We start from the raw sequence: 26,020 nt of genomic DNA, 5'->3' as shown, positions 1-26,020 counted from the left end.
GCTTCTCATCTTGCAGTCCTGGCTTTGAGAATGGTTTTTGTGTTGGATGGCAGAGAGAAAGGAGTGGGGGTTTTGTTTGGTTTTAGATTGGTTTATTTATTTACTTTATAAGCACTGAATTTATTACTAAAATTTTATGTAAAATACACATTCTGCTGTATATTTACACTACATGAGGAGATATTCAGCAAATGTTCCCTGTAGTTACAAGTATAGGGCAGTGAGCTTTGTAATGAGCTTTTAGAATCAGCAGGACTTCCTTCTGCAGGAGTTCATTCTACCCTTGACATTTTAGTTCTGGCAAAACAGAAATAAATGTATTTTCAGTTTGCAAACATCTCTTAGGGGAAAAGTCTGCTTTCAATTGCTAGTACTACCATGGCAAAACATAATGGCTGCTACGCAGGCATCTTCAAAATGACATCAGGGGATTTGTACTATACAGTAAAAATGTAGTGAATCTTTATTAAAGGCACTTGTTTAAAAATAGCGGGGGTTTTTTGGCCGTAAAACTTTTTAAAACTGTGATTTAACACTCTCATTACAACTAATATGGTAACATAAGAATAATAATTTAGCCTAGTTTGTCTTCCAAAATCATCTGAATTGGTTTCTCTAAGTAATACAGTTTAATAAAACTCAGTGATTGGGGAAGTGTGTTCTCAGAATTGGAATATTTTTAAGACTAGATAAGGATTTTAACGTAGGGTTTTATTTCTCACTAATTGGGTGAATCTTATTGATGTTCTTTTTAATTAGACAAGTGTATTGAATTTTTGGTTTTTGATTAACTGATGTTATGTTATTTACAGAACTTCCCTACAACAATATTTCTTTTATGGGTTGAGATTTTTGTGTGCTGTGTATTAGTATTTGAAGTGTACAGTATATACAAAAAATTGAAAGGAAAATTGGAGTATAAAGATGACTAATGACTATGTTCAGCTAGTTAATTAATTCTATAAAATAGATACAACTGTCTTAGCTGAATTTTGTTCAGAGAGAATAGACTGATAGAAAAGTTTCCTAATACTTTTAAAAAGACTTTACCTCCAACCTCTTATGGGAGTGATTCATTCTAGTACCAACTCATAAACATTTTGAAATATTATATGAGAAATTTCAGCATCATGTGCACAAGAGAACGTTTCCCACACTTCAGCACAAAGCACTGGCTGAAGTACTGTTTTGATGTATTGTTATAATGTGCACATGGAGCCTCTTTAAAGAACACAATTCAGGGACATCTGCTTGTAGAGGCACACTCATCTTCATAAAGTGTTCTGTTTGGGTCTTTTTACTGGAAAAGTTATCTTTTTTTTTTTTAATTCAGATTTGATTGTAACTATTTGAGTTGATTGTTAGGGTGTAACCTTAAAACACCATGCCAAGATTCTCCAGAAGGTGCACAGCAGCTGAAACACTGCATGGATATGAGATTTTCTGTGGGCTTGTACTTACCTATTATAACAATAACTTTATGTGTATTTTACAAAATGTTTTCTAAAAGCATATCTTTACACATGTATATTTATATAAATAACAAGAAAGTAAACATAGAAATAATATTTGAATGCTTTCTTCTCAATGAGGACAACTGCAGATCTACTCATAAATGGAAAGCATCACTTGAGACACACTTTAATGGCATAGTCACAGCATAGTTTCTGCTTTTCAAAACAATATTATTTATATTAACTTGAGGGACAACATTTCATTTTCTTCCAGGAAGAATTTATGCAAAGAGCAGGAAAATGTGATTCTGTTACCTAATGCTTTATGTTGCCTCTTCAGTGAAAAGAAAAGAAAATGTCTTTTGCTATTATAAAAATAAATTTAAGTAACAAAATGCTTTAAAGTTGTGTTGTTGTGATTCACAGGAGGTTAAATCCATTGACTCTGCAGAGAATTTTGGTTCTTAATGCACTGCAATTAGGATGTTTTCTCCAGAGTTAAGTCAGAGCTGTGTTAATCAGTTGTGTATAGTGGCTTAAAATACCATTATTGCAGCAGTGGTATTGAATAATAAATTATCTGCATAATATGCATCTGTGTGATTCAAATTTTATTTTTCTTTATTTTGCCCAACGAAAGGAGTTTTTTAAAGTAGTCTTTTAAATAAAACTTTTCCTCTTTCTTTTCTGGGCTTCTTTCTTTTGCTTTTGGTTGTTGTGGAGGGCTTGTTTGGGGTTTTGGGGGTTTTTTTGGGTTTTTTGTTGTTGTTGGTGTTGGTTTTTGTTGGGTTGTTTTTTGGTTTGGTTTTGTTTGTTTGGTTTGTTTTGGCTTTTTTGTTTGTTTGATTTTTTTTTCGTTATTTATTTCAGTTTTTGTAGATCATGAAGTATGGCCAAAGTTTTTGATTTTGGTGGCTCAGTCTTCATGCAGTTCTCTGCCTTTGGGGTTATTTGTAGTTTGGGTACAAATACAAGCCTTGGATATCAAGTGTGGAGCCAAAACATGCACTCATGTGTAGTGTGGCAAATAGTGAAAGTGTACTTGTGTATATAAGTAATGAAGGTTTGATAAAATAAAGTTGCTTTCTCAAGAGTTAGTTATTGTTATTGCTAGTTATTGTACAGAGGTAAATAAGCTGCTTAGTCATGTAATGTAGTAAAGACCTTATCTTTTGATTAAACCTTTTATCTAAAAAATGAACTAAAGCTCCTGGGTATAGGCAGCACTGCTGATGTAACAGATACATATTTTTGAGATTTGACTTTATCAGCCCAGCAAGGACAGAAGCAGGGCAGGGGGGAAAGGAAGAAGGAGGCAGGCTCTTTTAAGTAAGCAACTCAGTTCACACACAGGACAAGATGTGATTGTTTATATGCTCAGGATGTGCTGCTGCTGCATTAACGCAAATGAAGAGATCCTATGCCTGATGGAGCTATTGTTCTGCTGTTTATAAACGGAAATTTTGCCATGGTTTAAACAAACAAAATCCCCAAGTCTTGAGTCTTTTGCTTGTGATGGCCAGTCTATATGGATTTAGAGTGTTTTGTCTCTCAGTGGTAATACTTAATGGTGGTAAAGCCTTAATGTTGCTGTTACCAAATAGGTCTTATGTAATGTTGCCAGCTCAGAGCAATAAAAGTCATGAATTAGATAGACTAAAATCAGCACTGAGCTATGGGGTTGATTGTTGTAGGTGTGTAAATTACATATTTAAAATTTCCTTAGAGTTGTCTTTGTTTTGGGGCAAAGGAGGACTTGGCTGACTATGAAGTTAGATGTGAGAGTTATTTCTCTGTAACTGAAGGCAAGAAACTTCAGTGTTTCCTGGAATTCTCTTGTGTGTTTGTACAGTTCCAGGAGCTGGAATTTGAGAAAATGCTTAGACCATTTGAGTAGCAATGAAATTAAGAGCTGACTGTGAAACAGAAAGAACCAGGTGGAGGGAGAAGGTGACCTGCTGCAACTTTATCAGTGTGGAATAGTTTGTGAGGAGAAGTTAGACAATGCAGTGATATGAAGGAAAGCACACTCTAAATCACGAGTGGTGAGAGATAGAAGCATATGCTGTAACTATGAGAAGTGATTAGTCATAGCAGGTATGTAGCTGGCTTTTTATCAAATTCTCATTCATGGAAAAGGATTTAGTAATTGAAAATGTGTAGCAGGCTGACTTTTCACAGAATGTTTCACAGTAGTCTGGAAAATTTCATTATTGCCATCTATTCAGACATCTTTTGAAAAAGAAAGCTTAATACTGAATGGGAGGGGAAGAAAAATCCATAAAAGCTGGGAAGAGGGAAGGGACAGCACCTATTAGAAACACTAAAATTAAGCTGAACAATTAATCTAGAAGGGATACAAAATGACTGGCATCACTCTCCAAAACTGTCACCCCCCACACTGTTTCATAGTGGTGGTACTTTGAGGGATTTGTGTCATGGCAAAGGCACTCTCCTTCACAGGGAATAGGAGTGCGGGCTTCTCACAAGCCCTGCTTGATGGAGCCACCCTTTGAGTGCCTGCAGCTCCCAAGCAATTCCTGATATTGCTGTGTAAAACTGAGACAGAAGGAACATGCACGTGAGTTACATTTATTTTGATCTGAGTTAGGAGAAGGTATTTTATTGACTTGTTATTGATTAATGGTGCTTATCTAAAGAGGAGGAGTGATCTGAAGCAAAACAGTTAACCAGGGGGTGTGGAATCTACCTTTTGCCTGCTTAAGAAACTTAAGGTTAGTAAATGCAAGTATTAGTTCTTCACTGTATTTTTTCTTTAGCCAGGACAGTGATTTTTATTCTTTTTTTTATTCACACAGCTGCTGGACATTAAATGGGAAGTAACTTGCTTTCTTTTATAGAGGCATGTTGTTTTCAAATTTCAGTGTCTAGGCACAGAAGTTGTTTGTATTGGAACCACTTCGCTTATGTCAGTTTTGTGCTGCCAAAAAACTTGGAGCTGGACTGAGTGTGAGTTATGATACTGAAGACTTTTCAGTGGATGTTCTTGGGTTCTGAAGGAGCTGGTGTTACCAGTGCAGGAGAAAACTGCCTCTTCCCCCCATTGTTCTCTTCTCCCATTGCTCTAATTTGAAATAGTACCATATCTAAATGCTTATTTACACATAAGCTGTGACCTAGACAATTTGGCTTTAGTCCTTCAAATAGAAATTAGAGAAAAGTTCTTTCTGGGGTATTTCTGGTTTGAACTGAGCATGCCTGTAGAATTTGAGGCAAACCAGCTTTGGTGTGAAGTTGACTGCTTGGATCACAGGTTACGCACAAGTATTTGGCCTTGACCAGATTAGATTAAGAGAGTAAAAGCTGTATTTCTAGTCACACCAGAATTTCAGTGCATGTGCTTTCTTGCAATTGCTTTCTGCAGGGTTTGTTTTATAGCATTTTCAACTTTCGGTGATTTTTTTAAAATTTATTTTGGGGTATTTTTCACTTAAGCATTGCAAGTACATGTATATCTTTCTTGAGGTGCCTATACTTAGAGTCTCAACTCTGTGGTGCTAATGAATTAATATGGAGGGAAAGATAGGTGATAAAACTGACCCTGGACTGGATTCAACAGCTGATGTCTTGCCTAGTATGCTTAGCAGTTCAGTCTGTATCTGAGGTCTTGCTGCAATGTCTTAGTAGAACAGCTGAATTTTTATAATTACCAGACTCTGTTGGCATAGTGCAGAAAATTTTCAAAAGGATTCAAATCTCTACAGCCTACTCTGCCCCTGTATGACGCTTTACTCATGGAATGGCCTTGAAGTTTACGAGCCTTTGAATATTGAATAGCAGATAATTGCCAAAGGGCATCTGGGATTACCTTTGACTCCTATCTGGAAGAAACACCTAATGTGTGTTAATGAGATGCCTTACAGCTTCAATGTTTTTTTGAGGGGAGATGGAGAGTAAATAGGTAATAGAGGAATTGTTGATGATGAAAGAAACACCTTCAGTTATTTGACTCCATCAACATTTGCCAGGCGGACTCAGACAAATCAGCCAGGATGTTCTATTACCCCAGTAAAAAGTAGAAACATGTTTTGCTGACTCCCTCCATTCCCATATACTCTCAACCCCCTGCATGATTATTTGCATGGTATTCCGAGTATAGGTACTTCTAGATATTACTATTAAGTAGCTCTGTAAAGAAACACAAACAGAAGGTATTTTGCTGTAACACACTGTACAAAAATGTTGGGGGCTGATTTTACATAACTTAAAATATTTTATGATGATTTAGTTCTATTTTAAGACTTCCATGAAGGATTCTCATGTGGATTTTAGAAGGAACAGTGAACTTGAAAGAGATAGTGAAAGTCTCTCCTCAAATACATTTTTGCTTTGGAATATACTGAAAACTTACTAAAACTCCATCTGCATGTTCTTTTACCCATTGGAACACCCGTGCTGCTGGCATATGCATATTTCTGATAAAAAGAGAATTGTTCCTGATGACTTTTGTTGCTATTCTAAAAGCTGTGAGGCTGCCTTAATCCTATTTTGTATGTTTCTTACGGGATTCTGTTTCTAAGCATTCATCAGAACCTCTTTCAAGATAGACTTAAATTGCCATCATAAGCTTTTGTTTAGCTTGCACAGCTATGACTGGTGATGGTAATGAGGTTTTTTAGAGAAAGAACAAGAAGGAAATACCTGTAAACTGAGCCTATTTAAATAAGTAGATCATTTTATGTCTTTATGGTTTGTTTCTGTGGTGAGGCAACCCAAAGGGGTGGGCCTTCTGGAGCCTGATGCATATATGCATTTGTCTTGTAAATGCTTTTTTTTTTCCTCTACGCTTTTTAAAGGTACTTTTTAAAAGAGCATAAAAGAAATCTATGGCCTAAAGAGTAGAGTTCAGTTTGATACCTTTAACATAGAGGGCTTGTCTCTCACTTGTTAGTAGAGCCTTTGGCACAGTCAGTGGAACACAGCATGTGATTCATCTGAGCAGCCATGGGATGTGGGTTGCACTAGGGTGGGCTGCATGCTCTTTGTGCTCTATACACTGTGGATTTTTTCTCCCAGATGGATCCCATCCAGGATCTGTGGGGAAGAAATAAGGTCTTTTAGGTCTGCTTTATATTTTCCAATAGGAGGATTAAATGACTGATCTCTATAGGCCATTAAACACGGCATTTTCACCTTTCATCAGATCCTGTCCATGTGGAATCTCTTTCCAATAGTCTTGCCTGTGGCATTGGGGAACATGGGTGCTACTGTGCTCTGGGCTCATTGATAGCATGGCCTGCAAGTCTGACCTTGGTACTGCTTTTGCAGACAGTAAGTGAAGAAACATGTGCATCATTAAGATGCCAATGAAATCCCTACCCTTGCTTCCATGATTGGGTTTTCAAATGACTGGTGTGCTCTGAATGCTTCTTTTTGAATGGCAGCAATCCACTTTACATTTAAGACAGAAAGTAAACCTGACAATTCATGTGCAGTGAAGGGTTCCTAGCACTGCACCTGTGTTCATTGCACCAAGAAGTGATTTTGCTGTCCATTCTGAAGCTCTGGACATGGATAGCATGGTCAGACAGCTGGAGATCTTGGCTCCCTGGAAAAGCGGGGACTGGGGCTTTGTCTCTGAGAGTTACCTATCTTGTCATCTGTGATACTGTTCTTAAAAGCTCATATTCACTGTTCATAAAAGCTCATCTTTCAGCAGCACAAACATTACTATTAGTTCTCAACTGGGTTGAGGTGAAGTGTGTTTGTGAACTGCTGCATAAAGTGCAGTGGTCTCTCTCCAAGACCCTGGTGTCTTTTTTCAGGCTAACTTCAGCTATGGCTATCCCAGGACCATATACAAATTGCTTTTTTCCCTGTTTTTTCCTAGAAGACAGATTGAGGGCATGTCTCTAGTATTTCCTCAGACTATGGGCTAGTGCTTTGACTTCCTCTCTTCCTAGTGGTACCACATTTTCAGGACTGCTTCTTCTCATCTACTGCTAAGGCCCAGCTCCCTGTGAATTGCCATAATATGAGACATGTACAATGATTCTTTTTTCTTAAAGTGCTTCTCACTTCCAAAAGGATGGCTCTTCCATTTTAACTGTTGGGCCTGCTGCTGTATGTAAACATATTTTTCTCTCAGCAACCACATTGAAAATCTCAAAAAAAACCCCAAAACCCAAAAACAGTCTCTCAACAACTTCTTTATTATTAACAGCTTGGTTGCCCTGGGAGATGCTGGGGACCCAGGAGGCACAGAAGGAGCAATGGCATGGATGGCATTCCTCATTTCTTCCTGTAGCATAGCTGGAAGAGCACTCACACAGTTTGAAGGAGATGTTATTCAGTCTCCTGCACTGGGAGGATTTCAGCCTGCATCCCAGGAGAGGGCACTACTACCTGCAGGGATGAGGAAGTATCTCAGACTACTACTGGCAGTCTTGTGCTCAGTGTTAAGAATGAGGCTTTCAATACAGCAGGAAGTGAAGCTAATTCTTCCCATCACAGGATGAGACTTGCAGCAAGAAGGATTTGGGGTAGGATTTGAAGACGGAAATCTGTTGTCTTGGGGTAGCATTGGTCCTGAGTTATAAAACAATCACAAATGGATCATCAAGGTAGAAGAAAGGTGAAAGGCTGCTTGTCTAGACATACCTGACTCTCCCACTGTCTGCTTGCTTCTGATTTAAGATAAACAAACAAAAAACCCCAAAAAACCCTAAACCCCACAAAATCCAACCAACTATCCCCCCACCTAAAAAAGAAATAACTCCACCCCACACTACACATCCCCTCCCAACAAAAAGCTGTATGGCACCAGCAGAGGATTTCAAGAGCCTCTGTTGCTTGACCCAGCCTTTGAACATGGTGGCAGAGGACACCTGCCATTTTGTCCAAATGCAATCAGACAGAAAAATATGTTGGATATGACTTTTTTGTACCCTTAGTGAGCTCTCAATTCAGTAAGTAAAAAGCCCTAGTGCTAGAAGTGTTTTGGGAATTTAAACACAATTATTTTCTAAAATTTACTTTAAACTGAATTTGAACTGACCCTATGATTGGGTTTATTCAGGAGCAGATTTGCCCCATGCTAACAGATGTCCTCATGTCCAAAAGCACGGCAGCATTCAGCAGATGTATTCCTTAATGCTATTGTTCTTTTTATCTGTATTGCATTAGTGACCTTGAAGTTTCAGGAAGGCAGAGAAGGCTGACTAATTGAGAGCCCTGTGAGGGAGGGGACATAAGGGAGAAGGGATCTGGTTTGGGCTTGTATCCAATTATTACAATACATTTCTAGACTATTTTTTACTGAGGAAGTAAACACTGCTGTGTAAAGGTTAGATATAGACCCACCCATTCCTGGAAGTTATGTACAACTTGTTCTGAGTGACATCAGTGATGGATCTGTTTTGTGTGTGTATACAATTCTGTGACTAATTACAGTATCATTTTGTGCCAAAGCTTATTAAAAAATGTCTTAGGTTGTTTCAAGAAATTCTTGTTGTATACTGAGCATTTGGATCAATACCAATTGTTTTTAACAAACTGATAAAATGTAGATCTATTGGGCCACAGCACTGGTTTAATCCCTGGGACAGAGTCTGAGTCTTAAAGGTCATAATGAACCAATATTCTCCAAAAGAAATTGTCAACTCCAGAATGCTTTCAATATGCATTTTTCAAGTACCTTTTTTTTTAGATATTGGTGAATATGAATTTTTGTGTTAGATGGTTTGTACCCTGAGTGGTGCTGTAGCAAAAGAAAAATCACTGTAATCCTTGGTAATCTATAAGGAAAATGATATAAATAAATAAATAACATAAAGTATTAGAGATGAAAAGAGATTTTCACAAATGCATCTTCAAGAGATACTTTAATATAGTTTCTGCCTTGTTTCTGCAATGGTTTTGCCTGAGGAGTTATATTGGTTCCCTCTGGTATCAAAGCTCTGGAAACCCATTATGGCCAGAGCATTTGTTAAGCAGTCTCTACAAACCTCACACTGTGGCAGCTCCAATGAAATGCACTTTCTTTGTCACGCAAGCTAAACCAAGATGATAATAGGGATAAAGCTGTTTTGTTTAGATCATTCTTCTCTTGCCTTCCCCATAACTTTGACTTCATATAAGGAAACGCTTTTAATGTTTTGTATCAGACTATCTTGCCTTTCTGTTGAAAAAGATAAAATGGTCTGTTGTGGTTGGTGGTGTGACTGAGTCACCTAGCTGTTTTTGTTGTTCTTCTGGAGAGTGTTTAAGGTGTACAGATCCTATACTTGACCGAATGCAGTTTTCTTTCCTGAGTTTCTTCCTGTAAATCGCCCTCAGTGAACCTCCTATTAAAACAGTATTAGCACAGCAGATCAAGTTGTTGAGCACCTTGATCAAGCTGGAAAGTCAAATACAGGCCAATTCTTTCTCTATGCTCTCTGCTTTAAAAAACAGCAGTTGCTTCCAGCTTGCAGCATACCCTAAATTTTCAAGAGCTTTCTTTCAGCTAGTTTTGCAAAAACTTAGAATTGTGGAAGGAATTTGAATGGGATGTATCAAAAAAAGGCTTTAAACCTGGGAAAATATACTGAACAGTATAGCATTGCTGTAGCGGGAAAAATCTGGTTACATCTCCATTGATGTTTGACCACTTCTAAGAGAAAAAAACAGAGTGATTACCAGCCGTGGTCTCTTTGAAACTCTTAATAATAAACAATATATTTAGGAACCTTTTCTAACTAGGTTATTCTCATTTTGTGGAAAACTTTAAGTGATTTTGAAAAGCTTACAGCGATTCTATAAGGTATTCTGGAAAATTTTCTCTCTAATTCATCTTCATTTCAAGAGAGACAAATCTGTTCATTAACCTGTAGAAGTCAAGAAAAATGATGCTTAATTTCAAAGAAAACTTTATTATGCTTTGCTAATATAAGCTACTTTATACTATGTACTTGATATAATTATATGTGAAAAAGTAAACTGGATGTTTGATTTTAAAAAATAGAACTCAAATTCCATTGACTCCTTTTTCTTTTCTCTCAGGTGGAAAGACATGACATGAATACTCTGAGTTTACCACTTAACATCCGCCGTGGAGGTTCTGATACCAACCTGAACTTTGATGTACCAGATGGGGTCCTAGAATTTCACAAAGTCAAACTCAATGCAGATAGCTTGAAACAGAAAATCCTCAAGGTTACAGAGCAAATCAAAGTTGAACAAACAGCTCGAGATGGAAACGTGGCTGAGTATTTGAAACTGGTGAACAGTGCAGACAAGCAACAGGCTGGGCGCATTAAGCAAGTCTTTGAGAAAAAGAACCAGAAATCTGCCCACTCCATTGCCCAGCTGCAGAAGAAATTGGAACAGTATCACAAAAAGCTCAAGGATATTGAACAAAATGGATCTTCCAAAGCTACCAAGGATACTTCCAAAGATAACTTGAAAGATGTTCAGCATGGAAAGTCTCGTAGCACTGGGCACGGAACAGAGAGCAGCAAGTCGGGTGTGCCGGGTGTATCTCTGACACCACCTGTCTTTGTTTTCAGCAAGTCTAGAGAGTTTGCCAACCTGATCCGAAACAAATTTGGAAGCGCAGACAACATTGCTCATCTCAAAAATACCCTGGATGAATTTCGGCCAGAAACGAGTTCTAGAACCTATGGGGGCAGCGCCACCATTGTTGCCAAACCGAAATATGTTAGTGATGATGAATGTTCAAGTGGGACCTCTGGATCAGCAGACAGCAATGGGAATACTCCCTTTAGTCCTGCTGTGGCAACTACCCTGGACAGCCAAGGAAAGCTTTCCATGATTTTGGAGGAACTAAGGGAAATCAAGGAGACACAGTCCCAATTAGCTGATGATATTGAGAATTTAAAAACCCAATTTAAAAGAGACTATGGCTTTATTTCTCAGATGCTACAAGAGGAAAGATATAGGTATTTTCTTTTTAACTGTTCTCTTGAAATGACTTTTGAATGTGTAGAGAAACTATTTGGAAAGTGTGTGTGTGTGAGAGAGAGATTTCAGAAGCAAGACGAAAAGATAATTCCAATCAATATCTAGTACCAACATGTTTAATTCCTTCCAACAACTGAAAATACACATAGAATATTTATATTTCCTATCAAATGGTGTAGTTCCCTTTGCCTTTTGTCAAAGGCTGGTCAGAAAACTCCTCTGTCATAGTTTTTATATGAATTATATGAGTACTGCGTATAGGAGATGCCAATGGTTTTGTAGCTGGTGGAAGGATTCTCATCTAATGTTACTCAGAAAAGCTAATCAGTTCTGTAGCAGAACTGACTGACAGCTGATAAGTATACCCTTAACTCCTGAGTACCTTGTCCAAATACTTCTCACACACATTGCTATCTTGTGGATGCAATGTCACCTTGTACCCTGGTGTAACACACAGCTGGGAGATGTAGTTTGAAGTGCTGTAGCACAACTTCATCTTGCATTTGTTACATGACAATTAATTCCTTTATCATACTCTGTGAGAAGTGGGTGATATGTTCTACAGAGGGCTTTCACCTGCTGTACCTATATCCCATTTTTCCTATGGCTTGTTTAAGGTCACAGTCAATTCCTGAAGTCTTTACTATGCCAGAGGGGAGATTCTTGGTATGAAGGGCAATATTTCATGTCTCCCTTGCTTATAGTTCTTGAAATACAATGAAAGGCTTGATATCATGTGGTAATATAGGGAGAAATGAACAATGAAAGGCCTGCCGAACTTCTGACTTGGTTTCAGGAGAAGGCAGAGTGTACTTTTCTTACAGCTCTCTGTCAATACAATCTCAAGCCTCCTGCTACCTATTTCTAGACAATTTTGCCTCCATCATTTTTGTGCTGACTGCAGTGTTTGCCTGTTTGTGTGTTAAATCAAGTGACAATCTCACAAAAAAAAAAATATTCTAGTTTGCTGGTGGTTTACTTGAACTACTTTACCATGTAGAAACATGCCAGAACAGACTGTACATAAATGGCAGAACCCTGCAGTTGTGTATGAGAGAGAACATATTTTTCCTGTCATTACTGGAGAGCTATTAACTCAAACTTACTTATGAAGCCATATCTTCTTGGCTAAATGAAGAGTGAAAAATGTGGGTTGGATATCCTTAGGCACTGTTTATATTTCATATAATTTGCCAGTGATGTACAAATATTTGCTTTTTAGCACCTACTGCCAGTAAGAAACACTCAAAAAAGGCTTTCAGATTGCTTAATAAATGTTTATGGAAAGTTTGCAAAGTTTTTACTGATTTCCATATGTGCTTTGTAATGCCAGTCAGATGAGTTCATCGTATGCTGAGAAATTGCCTTTTAAAATGTGCAATTGTTTTCATGATTTGCATTGCTTGAATAGAAGGCACTAAATTTAGACTTCTTTTCCTAATAAGATATGAGAGATTGGAAGACCAGTTAAATGACCTCACGGACCTTCATCAACATGAGACAGCAAATTTGAAACAAGAGCTAGCCAGCATAGAGGAGAAGGTGGCGTATCAGGCCTATGAGCGATCACGAGATGTTCAGGTACTTTTTTTCCTTATCATAATCTTCTAACATTTTATAGAGATCTTGTACTATGAAACACTTGCATTTTTCTGCATATTTTTAAATAAGAAATATGAGGAAAGATGTAAGGCCATGTTTTCTCTCTTTTAAGGGGAAAACCCAGCACATTGAATCAGTGACAGTCTCCATTTTTTTCTCTGGATTCAGGATTTTTTTTCTGCTGAAACTGATGATATGGCCCACACAGACTTGTAGTTGGATGAGTGACCTGTTTTGATTTCTTTCACAGAGGAGGAAGGAATCAAGGCTCCTTGTATTGTGTGACATAACACTTCTGACAATGTCCTGACATAAACTTCTTGCTCAGACTTTCTCCAATATGTAGCTTCATCACTGGCAAGATTTATTATAAATTGAGCTTAGGGTGAAAAGTAAGAGAGCTGATTTATAAATAGACTTGTACACTTGCCGGTTATAATTAAGGAGTTTTAAGCCATAGTCACAACAATGTCTATAATCAAAGCTGTAGGGTGTTTTCACCTTAGTGATCAGTTGTAGTCATGTCTGACTTCAATCAAAAACCAGTAATAATGTCTACAAGTATGTCCTGACAGCATGTAGTTACGTACGTACTTGAATATTTTATACAATACAAGCACTTACATAATGCATAATATTTCCACTCAAAGTCTGAGGAAGTGGTGAAAAGTGGTGAAAACACAGTTGTGCCTTACCTATTCATGAACAACCAAGAAATGCTCAAAGACTGTCTTTGTGTTGGCTCACACGGTAAAAGAACCTAAAACCTGATCTGTAGACATCTGTGCTCACATTTCTAAACAGAGAGAGTGCAGGCAGCAGGATGATCACAGTTTCCTAAATGTGAATTAAGAAGCTCCTGGGAACAGAGTGGGAAAGGGATGGTACTGAATCTAAGCATATCATAGGTTTCATTGCAGGTTTAAACAAGAGACTTCTCTCACAGATTTAAGAAAAAAATGACTCCTTTCTGTGAAGGCATCTTGAAGATGTAAAAATGTAATGAAACCTGAGTTGTCCAACAGAAGGACTGTGAAATATTCCCTAACTCATTAGCAGGGTGTCAGAGACTCCTTAATGAAGTGCTGTGTTGACACAACCTTGTTTCTTTTATCTCTGTACAGTTGGGCTCATTTAAACCCATCTCTCTGGGTCTTTGGAAAATTAGATAAAATAGAGTAAAAGGATTTAAGCTCTGGATATTTTGAGTAACAGCCTGTCGCTAAAGGATGTGCAGATAGTTTTAAAGACATGTTCAGCCTCTCAGTGCAGAGCTGCAGCTATCAGACTTTTGCCAGCTGGACTTTCTCTAAAGCAGCACAAGACAATCTGAGGATAATTTACAGTCAGTTCACAGATAATTTACAGGGAAGTTCATCAGTGTGTAGTGGAGAGCATGCCTGAACCACAACAGACTTTGTGCCACCCATTAAGACCTGTAGTAACAATCTTGTACATAGTTACTAATTCCTAGAGCAGCGAAAGGAAGCAGCCTGGTGTAAGGCACTGTGCCACACTCTCTTGGTGACCTTGGCCAGACTGGCTTGGTAAGCCAGTTCAACTTGCTGCAACAATGAAGAGCTCACCTAGCAAGGGAAAGCTGATAAATCTCTGGGTGTTTATACACAGATGTTTGGTTTGAAACAGCTTACTGTGTGACCAGGTGAACAGCCTTGCTAGTGCAAGGAAAATACCTGGAGTTTGAGAGTGTGCAAGAAAGTAGGGATGCTGGAGTGTTGGTTTTCTTTGTCCCACAGTGATAAAAGGTTCTGTCAAGTTGATCAGTCTCATGAAATTATAGCTTTGCGCCATGTTCCACAGTGGTGCCCAAATCCCAACTCCAGCAAAAAGCTGGCATTTTGGCAAATAAGTGAAGCAGTTGGAAGTTTTCCTATGTTTTGCTTTGAGAGGGCTCAAGCACGGGGGTAGTGTCTTTAGGATGCATTTTACTCAAAGACCACTTTTACTCCATCCTCAAGCAGAAGAGAAACGTCTGCTTTCTTTAGAACAAATTGTGAAGTGGAATAGATCATGTGGGAAAGAATCCCATAAAAGCATCTCCACCGGTTGTTCCACTGTCTTCACACTGGCAGGGAGAAGGCCAGATCTCACAGAGAACTCAAGCCCAACACTGTAGGATGGGTTGCTTTGAGAGCAAAATTAATGTAGACCACAGAGGCAGTGTAAACCAAGTGCTACATGTTGCAAAATAGATTTAATTAATATCACAGCAAGCCCGCCATAATGTTTTCTATAGAATGTACAAAGAAACTAATTTTCTTGCTGTTTTGATGCAGTGATAGTTGCTGTGGCAACAGCTTTACTAGTATTTTATATCAACAGTGTATATATGGGAAACAACTGTCATGAACATTAAAGTTATGATGCTTTTTCTCAAGCATGAAATAAGAACAAACTTACATTTTGGACACTGTTGTTAGCCTTGATTATGCCTAAGCAGTGACACACTCATTCAGACATATATGTGCATTTATTCTTTTAAAAGTTGGTGGTTCATTGAAATTTTAGCAGTCTATAATAAATTACACTTCTAATCTAGCTGATGGATAGCTCTGCAGCTAAAATGTGAGGAAACGTTGAAGGGAAATATGGCTGCCCTAATTCTTATTTTCTGTCTCCAGGAAGCCTTGGAATCATGCCAGACCCGGGTTTCCAAACTGGAGCTCCATCAGCAAGAACAGCAAGCACAGCAGTCTGAAACAGTTAATGCCAAAGTACTCCTGGGGAAGTGTATAAATGTTATCCTGGCCTTCATGACTGTCATCTTAGTGTGCGTTTCTACTATTGCAAAATTCATTGCTCCTATGATGAAGAGCCGTTTTCATATCATCTGCACTTTTTTTGCAGTGACTCTGCTGGCAATATTTTGTAAAAACTGGGATCATATAATTTGTGCTATAGAAAGGATGATTATACCAAGATAAACCTGTTGGACTGGCTGGTTTTTTTTTCTTTTTTTCTTTTATTTTCTTTTTTTTCCCCCTTTTTTCTTCCCCTCCCTGTTTTTTAAGCACTGTGTGTATACAAATTTGGGTGTAAATATATAAAAGTATACTTGTTGGCAGTCAGTTGCCTGTTCAATCTGATTTTGTCTAACTGGCTGTATCTGTGATGAACTGCTCACTTAAGTCAGTGTTCTGCCTTAATCCAAAAGGTTTTCCGCTTTCCAAACCCATACCCACAAAAGATGGTATGAGGGTCTGGGAGGGATCCCAGCAACTGCAAGTGTCAGGTGTGCTTTTTACTAGGCTGGAGTGCAAAGAGTGTGATCAAGAGGGAGTGCCATAATGTGTATCAGCTCTGCTAGACTGATAGTTAATTTTCTCTCTGAATCCAACTAGAGTGACAAGCCAAACTATGCAGTCATGTGTATTGATAGTTCTAAGTTAATGGGTATCATAACATGGGATTTTTAGTTTTCGTGACTAACAAAACTTGATGCTTCTGCTAGTAACTTTTTGCACAGAGTTTATTGTTTGTAAATGAGACCAGTGATGACTATTGACCACAGTTAGCAGTTGTTCTGTCCTGGCACTGGTCCTTATCCCATTCAGGAAACACATACCTGTGGCATAAGACTTCCAAAGATGGCCTGAAATGAATTATAAGATCCCCAGGCAACTTTGTAAAGGAGTTAAGAAGCAAGTAACTGGTAGGTAAGTTATCGTCCACACCAAAGCACTCACTTGTTCAAGCCCTGCAACCTGCAAGCAGAAAGAAGTACTGGAGCAGCAGCATTGAGGTTAGCCTGTGTTAGCACTGAATTGTTGGGGTGTTCTGACTGAACGCAAAGCATAGAGGTGGTGGGACCCTGGGTACAGTGGATTTCTTTCTTCTGTCAGATTAAAGAATGTGGCAGAAACATGAGGGAACAGCTTCTTAGAGGGAGCAGGGAGTTAAACTTCTGTAAATATACGATCAATAGGCACTCTCAACAAACATTCCTGAAAATAATGTATTAACATGCAGTATCACTATTAGGAGACAGGGTTGGGTTTATTTTCCCGCTGGAATTTATTTTGCTTGATTCAATAACTGCAAAAAATTTCCCTGAAATCAGCTTGGCTTTCAGCCATGATGCAAAACAAGACCTTTATTAAAAATAAACAAACAAACAAAAAAACCCACAAAACAAACCACCACAACCAGAATTCTTCTCCACTCTCCATTAAGTGAAAATACAGTGTCTCTGATTATTTGATGTTCAGTGTTAGTAACTGTGAAAATAATTGTCATTACATATTTTCTTTTCAGTTGCAGTATTTTTTATGCTGGTATTATGGGAGGGAGGGAGGGCACAGTTTGATTTGTGTATTTCTTTTTAATCAAGTGCAATAGTTGGTGTAGAATTTGTAAAGATCTTTTTCTGAGGAATGGGAGTGGATGAAGGGAAGGCAGGGAAGAACTCTGACATTTTACTACAGTCAGATGAACAGTGAATAGTTACTATTTGTGGCTTCAGGAACTAAGGAAAGTACAGAATTAACTTAATAAATAATGACATAACTCAATGTTTAGAAAATTCTATTAAAATACTTACAAATATTTAAAGAATTCTTTATATGTCCTAAATCTTTGCACAGCGAATCAGGAAGGACTGTGCTGGTTTGCAGTCACTGGAAATGGATCAGATCAGGCACACCCATGTTATCTTAACCAGCCCTACCTCATCTTAAATGGGAAGTGGAGTGGAAACCAAAACCAAACAAACAAGAGCCCAAACAAGACCAGCAACTGGTTCTGATCCTAAGAGTGCTGTGACTCTTCATGGCGTTTTCTTGCCATCTCTATTATAATCTCCATTCTTCTCTTCAGCTTGCACAGCCAGCTTCTGCATTGGCCTCTTGAGAAAATAGTTTAGCATTTTGTTAAATGGGTTCAGAAAGGTAGATGTGCAAGAAAGGAATACCATGTGTTAATAATGTTTACATAAGAAAAAATTCCTTTGCCTATTGCATGATTATACATTTATATAATCCTCCCATTGCTATTTTATGTAGTTGAAATGTTACATCAGGCAGCCTCAAAGATAGGCAGGAAGAAAAAGGTTACAAAGGATGTTGGTGTGGTAATTCACATTCCCTTCACACCTGGGAATGTGAAGACTTCTGCTCCAAGGGCATCTTGTTACAACTCTGGAAGATAACCTCAGTGCAAAATGAAAGTAGAATCTAAAATTTATGTCTCTACAAAAGATTGCTCACTGTCTTGACAGAATCTGACAGGGCCTAAATTCTAAATTGGAAACAGGAAGGTCTTGCACTTCCATATTGGCTGTACATGTGGCAGAGGACACAGAAAAAGCTATAAAGGCTGCATAATGCTAGTTATGTAAACTAAACCTAATTGGTGAATGGCTGCATCTCTTCTCAAGGTTATTTTCTCTGCTGGGTTTAAATCACTGAAGGTTGTGACACACATCAAGAAAATAATAAAAAATGTTAAGTGAAGAGCAAAAGCCTGCTTTTGAGTGAAACTGTTGTAGTTTTGCACAGAGTGAGACTGTAGTGCCAGATGCTCTGCCACATGGAAGGCTACCCAAGGAGGGAGGTCACCCATCCTGCCTTCACTGTCATATTTCCTGCCGTGTGCTAACTACAGGTATGTGGTGACGTCTTCCATATGCCATGTTAGCTCACTAGACTGGAAGAAGAACCTGGCAAAAGAGGTAGATGGTTCTCCACATCTAGAGACTTAAAGGGCTGGTAAAAAGGCCTCATGAGTGTGAAGCTGGGATTTTAAGGGAGATGAGCCTTTTTCTTCATGTTTCAGTGATCATCAGCTGTCCCTAAAAATGGGCTCCAGGCAGACTCTCTGCAGATTGTTGGGACAACTTCAATGTAGAAAAGTTCTTCCAGAGTTTTTCCTAGAGGGAACAAACAGCCCCAGCATGTGGTGGGACAAGCTAGCCAGCTGTGCCCATACTCGGGATCAAGAGAAGGCTGGTGCCTAAGTTAGCCTGGGCTGATGCCTCTGCCATTAGCATCACTTCTCCCTTTAGGCTGGGATTGTATATTTTACATATTAGTGTGTGTATCTGGCCTGCAGTCTGAGCTCTGCTTCCTGTGAAAGTATGCCTAGGCAAATCCAAAGAACTGCAGTTCTCCTAATGAGAACTCTGTTCAGCTTCTCAACCAATTAACCATGTTCTGTCAGGATACCATTTGCTTTTATATTTTCATACAACACATCAGGCATTCTTAGGATACTCTTTACACCTACTCATCATGAGCCTCTAACACTCCCACTCAACAAAAAGTTGCCAGACAGTGTCTTTTCTGCTTGGTGCTGCCTGGCAGGCAAGTATTTCATTTCACTTTGGTAGTAGTTCTCTGATGGAAAAGCCCTTCAATAAGTTGTTATTGCCTGTTCTATAGGCTTTTGGCAGCTTTTTGTTTGGAGGTTTCTGGAGATTTAGTTTCTTATGAAAGTTAGCACAATTTTCCTGATTTCTCCTGTTTCAGCATTCAGGACAACATGAGGTTTCCTCTAAAAATTGTCTAATGGATCCCTCTGCTAGCTTCAACTCCATTATTGTTGAAAGTTCAGTTAGTGATTGGCAGGACTGATCGAGACCCAGTTTAAATTCTTTCTTCTTTCTGCTTTACATTATATGCATTCATGCAACTTCTCACCGTATTGCACTCCTGTGATGTCTATTTGCTCTGAATTCTTAGAGAGGCACTAAAAAATTTCACTGCATTTTAGTTTAATATCAAAATGTTTGTGTTATGCACTGCCTCTGCTGCAGGACATCTGTCAGTATAGATCTGATGTCTGCACTCCAGGAAGGGTATTTAAAAGCCAGTGGTTTCCTGTGAACAAATAATGACTGCTTATCTGGGGAATAGCAATGCAAAAGGTGAAGACAATTTGCTGTAGGAAAGATACCTGATCCATTCACCAGGAGTTGAAGCTAGACAAATCCAGTGTAAGCATAAAATTCAGTTTTGCAATGATAAGGGTTGCCAGCTAATTATTAGCTACTGAATGGCATAATAAACGAGAAGTCCAACATTTGAAGTTGAATTAGTTCAGGCTTATGTTTGATACAAAGTTAAGTGCATAATAATAACTAGTGCTTTCTGAAATCAAAATCATTGAACAAGAAATTTAGGAACAAAACAAGAAAACACAGAAGCTTGTAATTCATTCAGAAGGTATGAGAACCAATTTTCTTGTTTTTGTTTTGGGAAACCAAGTCCCTTTCCACTATGACTGAGACATTTTACTGCTGGATTCAATGATGCAACAGAAGAGAAACAGATTAATGTAACTAAACACTTTAATTTCAATTGCAGAATTTAATCTCTTCTGAAAGTCCATCTAGGACTAGCAATCAGGCAAATTTATTCTCCACTATTTTTAATCAACCAAATATATATCTGCTTTCTTCATTCACCATCATGCCAGAACATGGCCTTTTACTACAGGAGATTATAAAGGGCTTGCTTTCAGATAAAGTTGGAATGGTCTCTGATGCTAATCGTGCACAAAGTATCAGACAATTTTACATTGCAACAGTGAAAGACTAAGAAAAGTTTTATTTAGTCAATGAAATTGCTTATTTTCCCTGAAAAAGCCAGCTGAGATGATGCTGTATATAAGGACTGCATGAGGCCAAGTCAAACTGTCCTGTATGGTTGATTTGCTGTACGTTTAGCATATTAAGTTGTACTGTTGTTCGAAAGTTTTGCACAAAGCCACCTTTCCTTTTTACCCAGGGAACCTGGGTCTGGTAGTATCAAGGTGTACCAAAAATTGTCTGCTTTTATTGAGTAAAGTTAATTGTCTTGGTGTGTGACCTGCAATGTTTCTCATAGTATTTCCATTTTGTGCAGCACTGTGGAAAGACTCAACTATGAAAATGTAATTTCTGTATATTTGGTTGTGTAGTCATGACTGCCTCTAAGGTGCCATTAACATTTTTTAAAATAAAAATATTTACATTTATTTGATGATGAATATTGTCTCTTAAACTTTGTCTGATCAATCAAACCCCTATTGATTTTCCTTTCTCAGTAACAAATTATTCAATTGACAGTGGTAAAGTTAACTCATTGAGCACAAGACCCAGTTTTAATATACTGACAAATCTGAGCATTCTGCTCCGCTGCAATTTTGACCAAAACCTGTTGAGTTTCACTTACAGTTGTGACGTGGCAAAACTGCAAACATTAACCTAGGTATCATCATTGCTTTTATCTAAAGCTTGTGTGAAATTTGCCATGCAAATGTTGTGCTATTGTGCCAAGTGGCTGCACTTTGGATTTTTTTTTTTTTAAAAACTTAGAATTAGAAGTTTAAGAAGTATTTTTATGTTATTGTCAGAAACCTTGGTCACATGTGCAAAAAAACCCCAAAAACAACGCAGCTGACATAAAGCAAAATGTTTGCCTTTACAAAGCAGGTCTTGTAGCTGGCACTGGCAGCCACTGGGAATGATGTTGTTTTTATTCCAAGAATAGAGCAGAAACAGTGCCATAACAGTGCCAAACAGTGCTTTGCAATCACGTTGTACTTCCTATTTTCTCCTATTTGATGAAATGGCACAGGGCTGCTGTGTCACCTGCAGACTTTCCAAGATCTTGTCATGCTGAGTTTCACATGGGTTCCTGGAACTTGTTCTATATTAAGGCTAGCTCCATCCCCGAACAGCAGCTTTTCTCACAACCACTAGTGATTATGCCCATTTCTGACAAGGGCTGAATAATCCCTGCTAACCAGGCAAACCAGACATTAAAAAAAATGCATCTCACCATCAGTTCTCTCAGTTGCTCAAAACTCTGGCTTTGGAGACTGCATAGCACGCCCTGGTAACTGCTTTAACACCCAAAATTAGAAAGGCAGAGAGTAAAATACAACAGTTTTGTTTAACAGCACAAAAAGAGAAGTGTCACTTGTCACCAAGAGGCAGCCACTGTGCAGTCATAGAGATCACTGTATGAAACAAATAACCCTTACCAGCCGTGTACTCTGAAGATACTTTGTGTTGGTGCCCCAAAATAACTCCAAGATCCAAAGCTGTGTGACTGCCAGAAACTAGATGAAGGCACCCAAGACTTCATCTGCTGTTATGCTGCAACTCATTTGCAACATCCAGAACTGCTCTGAACTAGCTGGCTGAGGCAGTGCTAGCAGAGCAGTTTATAAACTTAGTGATAAATTCTTCCTGAATGTCTGTGCTTATTTCTCTGCTTGTGCTGCTGCAGAAGGTGCAGCAGTCCAACGGCAGGTTCTGCCTCCCCTAGCAACTGGCACTGCATTGATGTAATTGAAAGGAGAAATTCCCACACTGTATCCTCTTCAATTCCTGTTTGGACTGTGACTTAGGTGACAACTCATTCGTTTTGTGACTTTGCCTAGTGGATCAATGCTATGTCACCTTTTATGTGTAGCTGACTAGATTCAGACAGGAGTGGAGAGGCTGAACTACTGGACAGGCTGGTGCAAGTCACTTGTGGAGTTCTGCAGGACTTCCTCCCCTGCCCAGTTCTCTTCAACCTAACTAACATCTTGGATGCAGGACTCAAAGGAATATTAAATAAGTTGGCAAATGACACTAAATTGGGAGGAGCTGTTGGCTCTTTCGAGGGCAGAGAGATCCTGCAGAGAGATCACAACAAATTAGAGATGGGCGATCACCAACCAAATGAAGCTTAACGAGGGAAAGCACCAGACTGTGCCCCTGGGGCAGGGCAGTCCTGCTTGTGTGTATAGAATGGGGAACGAGAGGCAGCATTGCAGAAAGAGACCTGGGGCTCCTGGTGGATGGCAAGCTGAACACGAGCCAGCAGTGCCCTGGCAGCCAGGAGGCACCAGACAGCCTGGGGTGTCCTGGGGGAATCAGGCACAGCATCACCAGCTGGGCAAGGGAGGAGATTGTCCCCTCTGCTCTGCACCAGGGCGGCCTCACCTTGAGTGCTGGGGACAGTTCTGGGTGCCACAATATAAAACAGACATTAAACTGTTAGAGACCCTCCAAAGAAGGGACACTAGGATGGTGAAGAGGCTGGAAGGACAACCTTATGAGGACTGGCTGAGGTCGCTTGGTCTGTTCAGCCTGGAGAAGAGGCTTCAGTCTCATGACCAGCAACAGGACTTGAGGAAATGGCATGAAATTGAGTCAGGGCAGGTTTAAGTAGGATATCAGGAAAACACTTTTTTATTCAGAGGGTGGTTGGGACTGGAAGGGGCTCTTCAGGGAAGTGGTCACACCACCAAGACTGTCAGAGCTCACAAAAGGTCTGGACAACCCTCTCAGGCACACTGTGTGACTCTTAAGGTGTCCTGTGCAGGGCCAGAAGTAGGACTCAATGACCTGAAGAGTGTCTTCCAAGTCAGCATATTCCATGACTCTATGATAACTTACACCTTAGGATAAGGTTGAAGCTGGCCAGTGCTGAGCTTCTGAAAGAAGCACAGACATGCATTTGACAGAAACTTTAGGAACTGAGCTTGCATTGGATGTAGTCATGATCCCTTCAGCTGCTGAGTGTGGTTCTACCCACCTGTGTGTGAAAATTTGGAAAAAACTCTTTAGTTATTGTGGCTAGAATGGAATCAATCCAATGGAAATGAAAGCACAGTCAGGACTGAAGCCGATAATATATGAAAACAATATACATGGGAGAAAAACCCTTGTAGCCTAAAAAATTCCCTTTATATTTTACTTTTGAATACCATTTTAATGAGTTGGTACTGGTCAGGAGAACATCTGTTTCCTCTGTAGTTATAGGTACTTGGTGATAAAGACAGAGCAGTACAAGATAGTGTACATCCAGGCTGAACACAATGCTCGTGTGGTCAGCAGTCCCATAAAACCCATCTGTCTGAGAAATAGCTCAAGAAACTGCTTTAGGCTTTTTATCCACTGATGTGCTCCATGCTAAAAATTGTACTCTGGTCCCACTGAGCTTAATGGTTAAAACCCCTCTGAGTTTAACTGGGCAAGATTCATTATAGCACTATGGCACTTAAAAGCAATTCTGTCTTTTGACTTTTTAATGCCAAAAATATTCATTTTCTCAGGCAATCTACCCACCACAGTGTATGGTTTTAAGTCTCTACCACAAATTGCACACTACTTAGTCACAGACATCTCTGCCACGATTGTATGGGACGGTGAAGCTATTTGGATGCTTTCAGGACCTGCTGACTGAGATGCTGAGCAGAGCTTGTACTCCCAACACTAATTCCCCACTTGGCCTCCATCCTGCCAGGCTGGATTCAGGTCAAGGTGACATAGACTAAGCATGGATTAAACTGCAGGTATGACCAGCAGCATGTGTACACAGCAACAAAACCTTCTCTACAGATATGCCCCTGGGCTACAGGAGCTTGAGGATCTGTCTAATCTAACAACTATTTTCAGCTTGCTCAACTAAGGCAGCAAAGAAGTCTAAATGAGCTTCCAAACTCAACACTTCTTCTGACCATACTTAGTCAGTATACTCCTCCAAAGACTGTATCTGCAAAATGGATTGAAATATTTTCCTGGGCTTCTCTATGTATTTTACAGCTCTCTATGTTTTATTGCTTTCTTTGTGTGAGGACGAACCTTGCTGTTATGTGAAATGTTGATCTACCCAGAACTAATATAATATGATAGTTAGAGTCACAAACAATCTCTAATACTGTTGATCAAAATCTGCAAGATCTCTAAATGAAATCTCTTTACTTTTACTCAAGCCGCAGTGAACTTCAAGTGTCCCTTAAAAAGACTTTTAAAAAAATAAACTAGTGACACCTGTAGCTGCATAAATTTCTATTTTTACAAAAGAAAGTACCTGCCTGTGTTGTGGGAGATGTTTCAAAAAGGGGAGTTTGTCACTGTTGGAATAGTCCTTTTTTTATGTAACGGTGTTATACGTGTTTCCTTTATGTACTGAGTTAAAAAGAAATCAAACAAACCAACTCCAGTATGTGGTTCCCCTCTCTCCCCAACAGGATGCTTCACATTTACTTCTCCCTCATTTTCCCCCCATATTTGTCTAACAGCATTTAAAGTCTTAATTTTCTAGCTGTTTCTGCCTCTTGCTGTCCAGATCTCTCTTGACTGACCCTCTCATCTCTTTTTGCTGTGTGCATTAGCCCCACTTCTACAAGTTCTGCTTTTTATTCCTCCTTCCTTCAGCCATTTCCTCCTTGTGCCCTTGAAGTCCACCTTGATTCTTGCTTTTTCTCTCTTTCTGGGTACTCTGCAAGATTCCCATCTGAGTCACTAGAGCAGCTCTCCTCTGAAGGCCAGCAGAGGCAGGATGGTCACTGTGAGCCCCATTAGCACCCACACTTCAGAAGCACTGCCATCAGTGAGTAACTGCAATTATCTGACTCAGCGGGTCTCGGAAGGAAACCCTTCTCTGATCTATGTGAAAAACGTGGAGGCAAAAATAAAGTAACACAATTTCCACCATTGTGTTAGCCTCTTAGAAAAAGATTACAAATTGGAAATACTTACACAATAATTATACCTGAATTAGCTGGCAAGAAACACCCAACCCTGTGGATTTTAGTTAAATAATTTTAGATGTTGTAGCTTTTTGCTGTATCTGCCACAGAGCTCACACGGAGTGATCTAGATCCTTGGTGTCATGTTTCTCATGTAAATGAATTGTTTCCAATAGATTATAGCTACGTAATCCTGCTATGAACAGATACTAATAGAACCAAAGTAAAAATCTGTGCCATTCTACCATTTGTGTTAATGCAGACGTAAAAGGGAGAAAGGCTTCTGTTTGGTCTTAGTTAATATTTGTAGAGCTGATAGTGAAAAAAAAAAAAAAAAAAAGAAAAGAAAAAAGAGAGCAAATGAGCAAATTGGATACAGAAAATGAGAGTGCAACTTCATGACACTTTCTAGAAAGATTTCTTTGCAGTGTAAAACTGTTTGGATCCATGGCTTTTAATGTTCATCTTTTAAATCAGAATTTGTTTTGAATAAAAATTAATTTTTAATTCCTTGCAGAGTCTGGTGGTGTCGTTTATTTCCCTGTGGGTGTACGCTGATTTCACAGGTA

At 39.0% G+C, this 26,020-nt stretch overlaps 1 protein-coding gene across 3 annotated transcripts in view; it reads left to right on the top strand.

The window, feature by feature from the left end:
* The window catches only part of TMCC3 (transmembrane and coiled-coil domain family 3), a 57,850-nt gene extending 32,055 nt beyond the window's left edge, over window positions 1-25,795 (top strand). For 2 of the 3 annotated variants that reach the window (XM_041409788.1, XM_041409787.1), the window contains exons 2-4: window positions 10,458-11,356; window positions 12,824-12,959; window positions 15,623-25,795. In XM_041409788.1, the coding sequence (XP_041265722.1) occupies window positions 10,458-11,356; window positions 12,824-12,959; window positions 15,623-15,925 (1,338 nt within the window). In that variant the 3' untranslated portion in view covers window positions 15,926-25,795. Of the gene's footprint in view, window positions 1-3,474; window positions 3,552-10,457; window positions 11,357-12,823; window positions 12,960-15,622 lie in introns of those variants that run through there. The other variant, XM_041409789.1, reaches the window with a different exon arrangement.
* The last annotated feature ends 225 nt before the right edge of the window (window positions 25,796-26,020 follow it).

The sequence above is a fragment of the Onychostruthus taczanowskii genome, unplaced genomic scaffold, assembly GCF_017590055.1.
Source record: "Onychostruthus taczanowskii isolate IOZ18803 unplaced genomic scaffold, ASM1759005v1 scaffold31, whole genome shotgun sequence".
Classification (NCBI taxonomy): domain Eukaryota; kingdom Metazoa; phylum Chordata; class Aves; order Passeriformes; family Passeridae; genus Onychostruthus; species Onychostruthus taczanowskii.
This window is presented reverse-complemented; position numbering and strand designations above follow the sequence as displayed.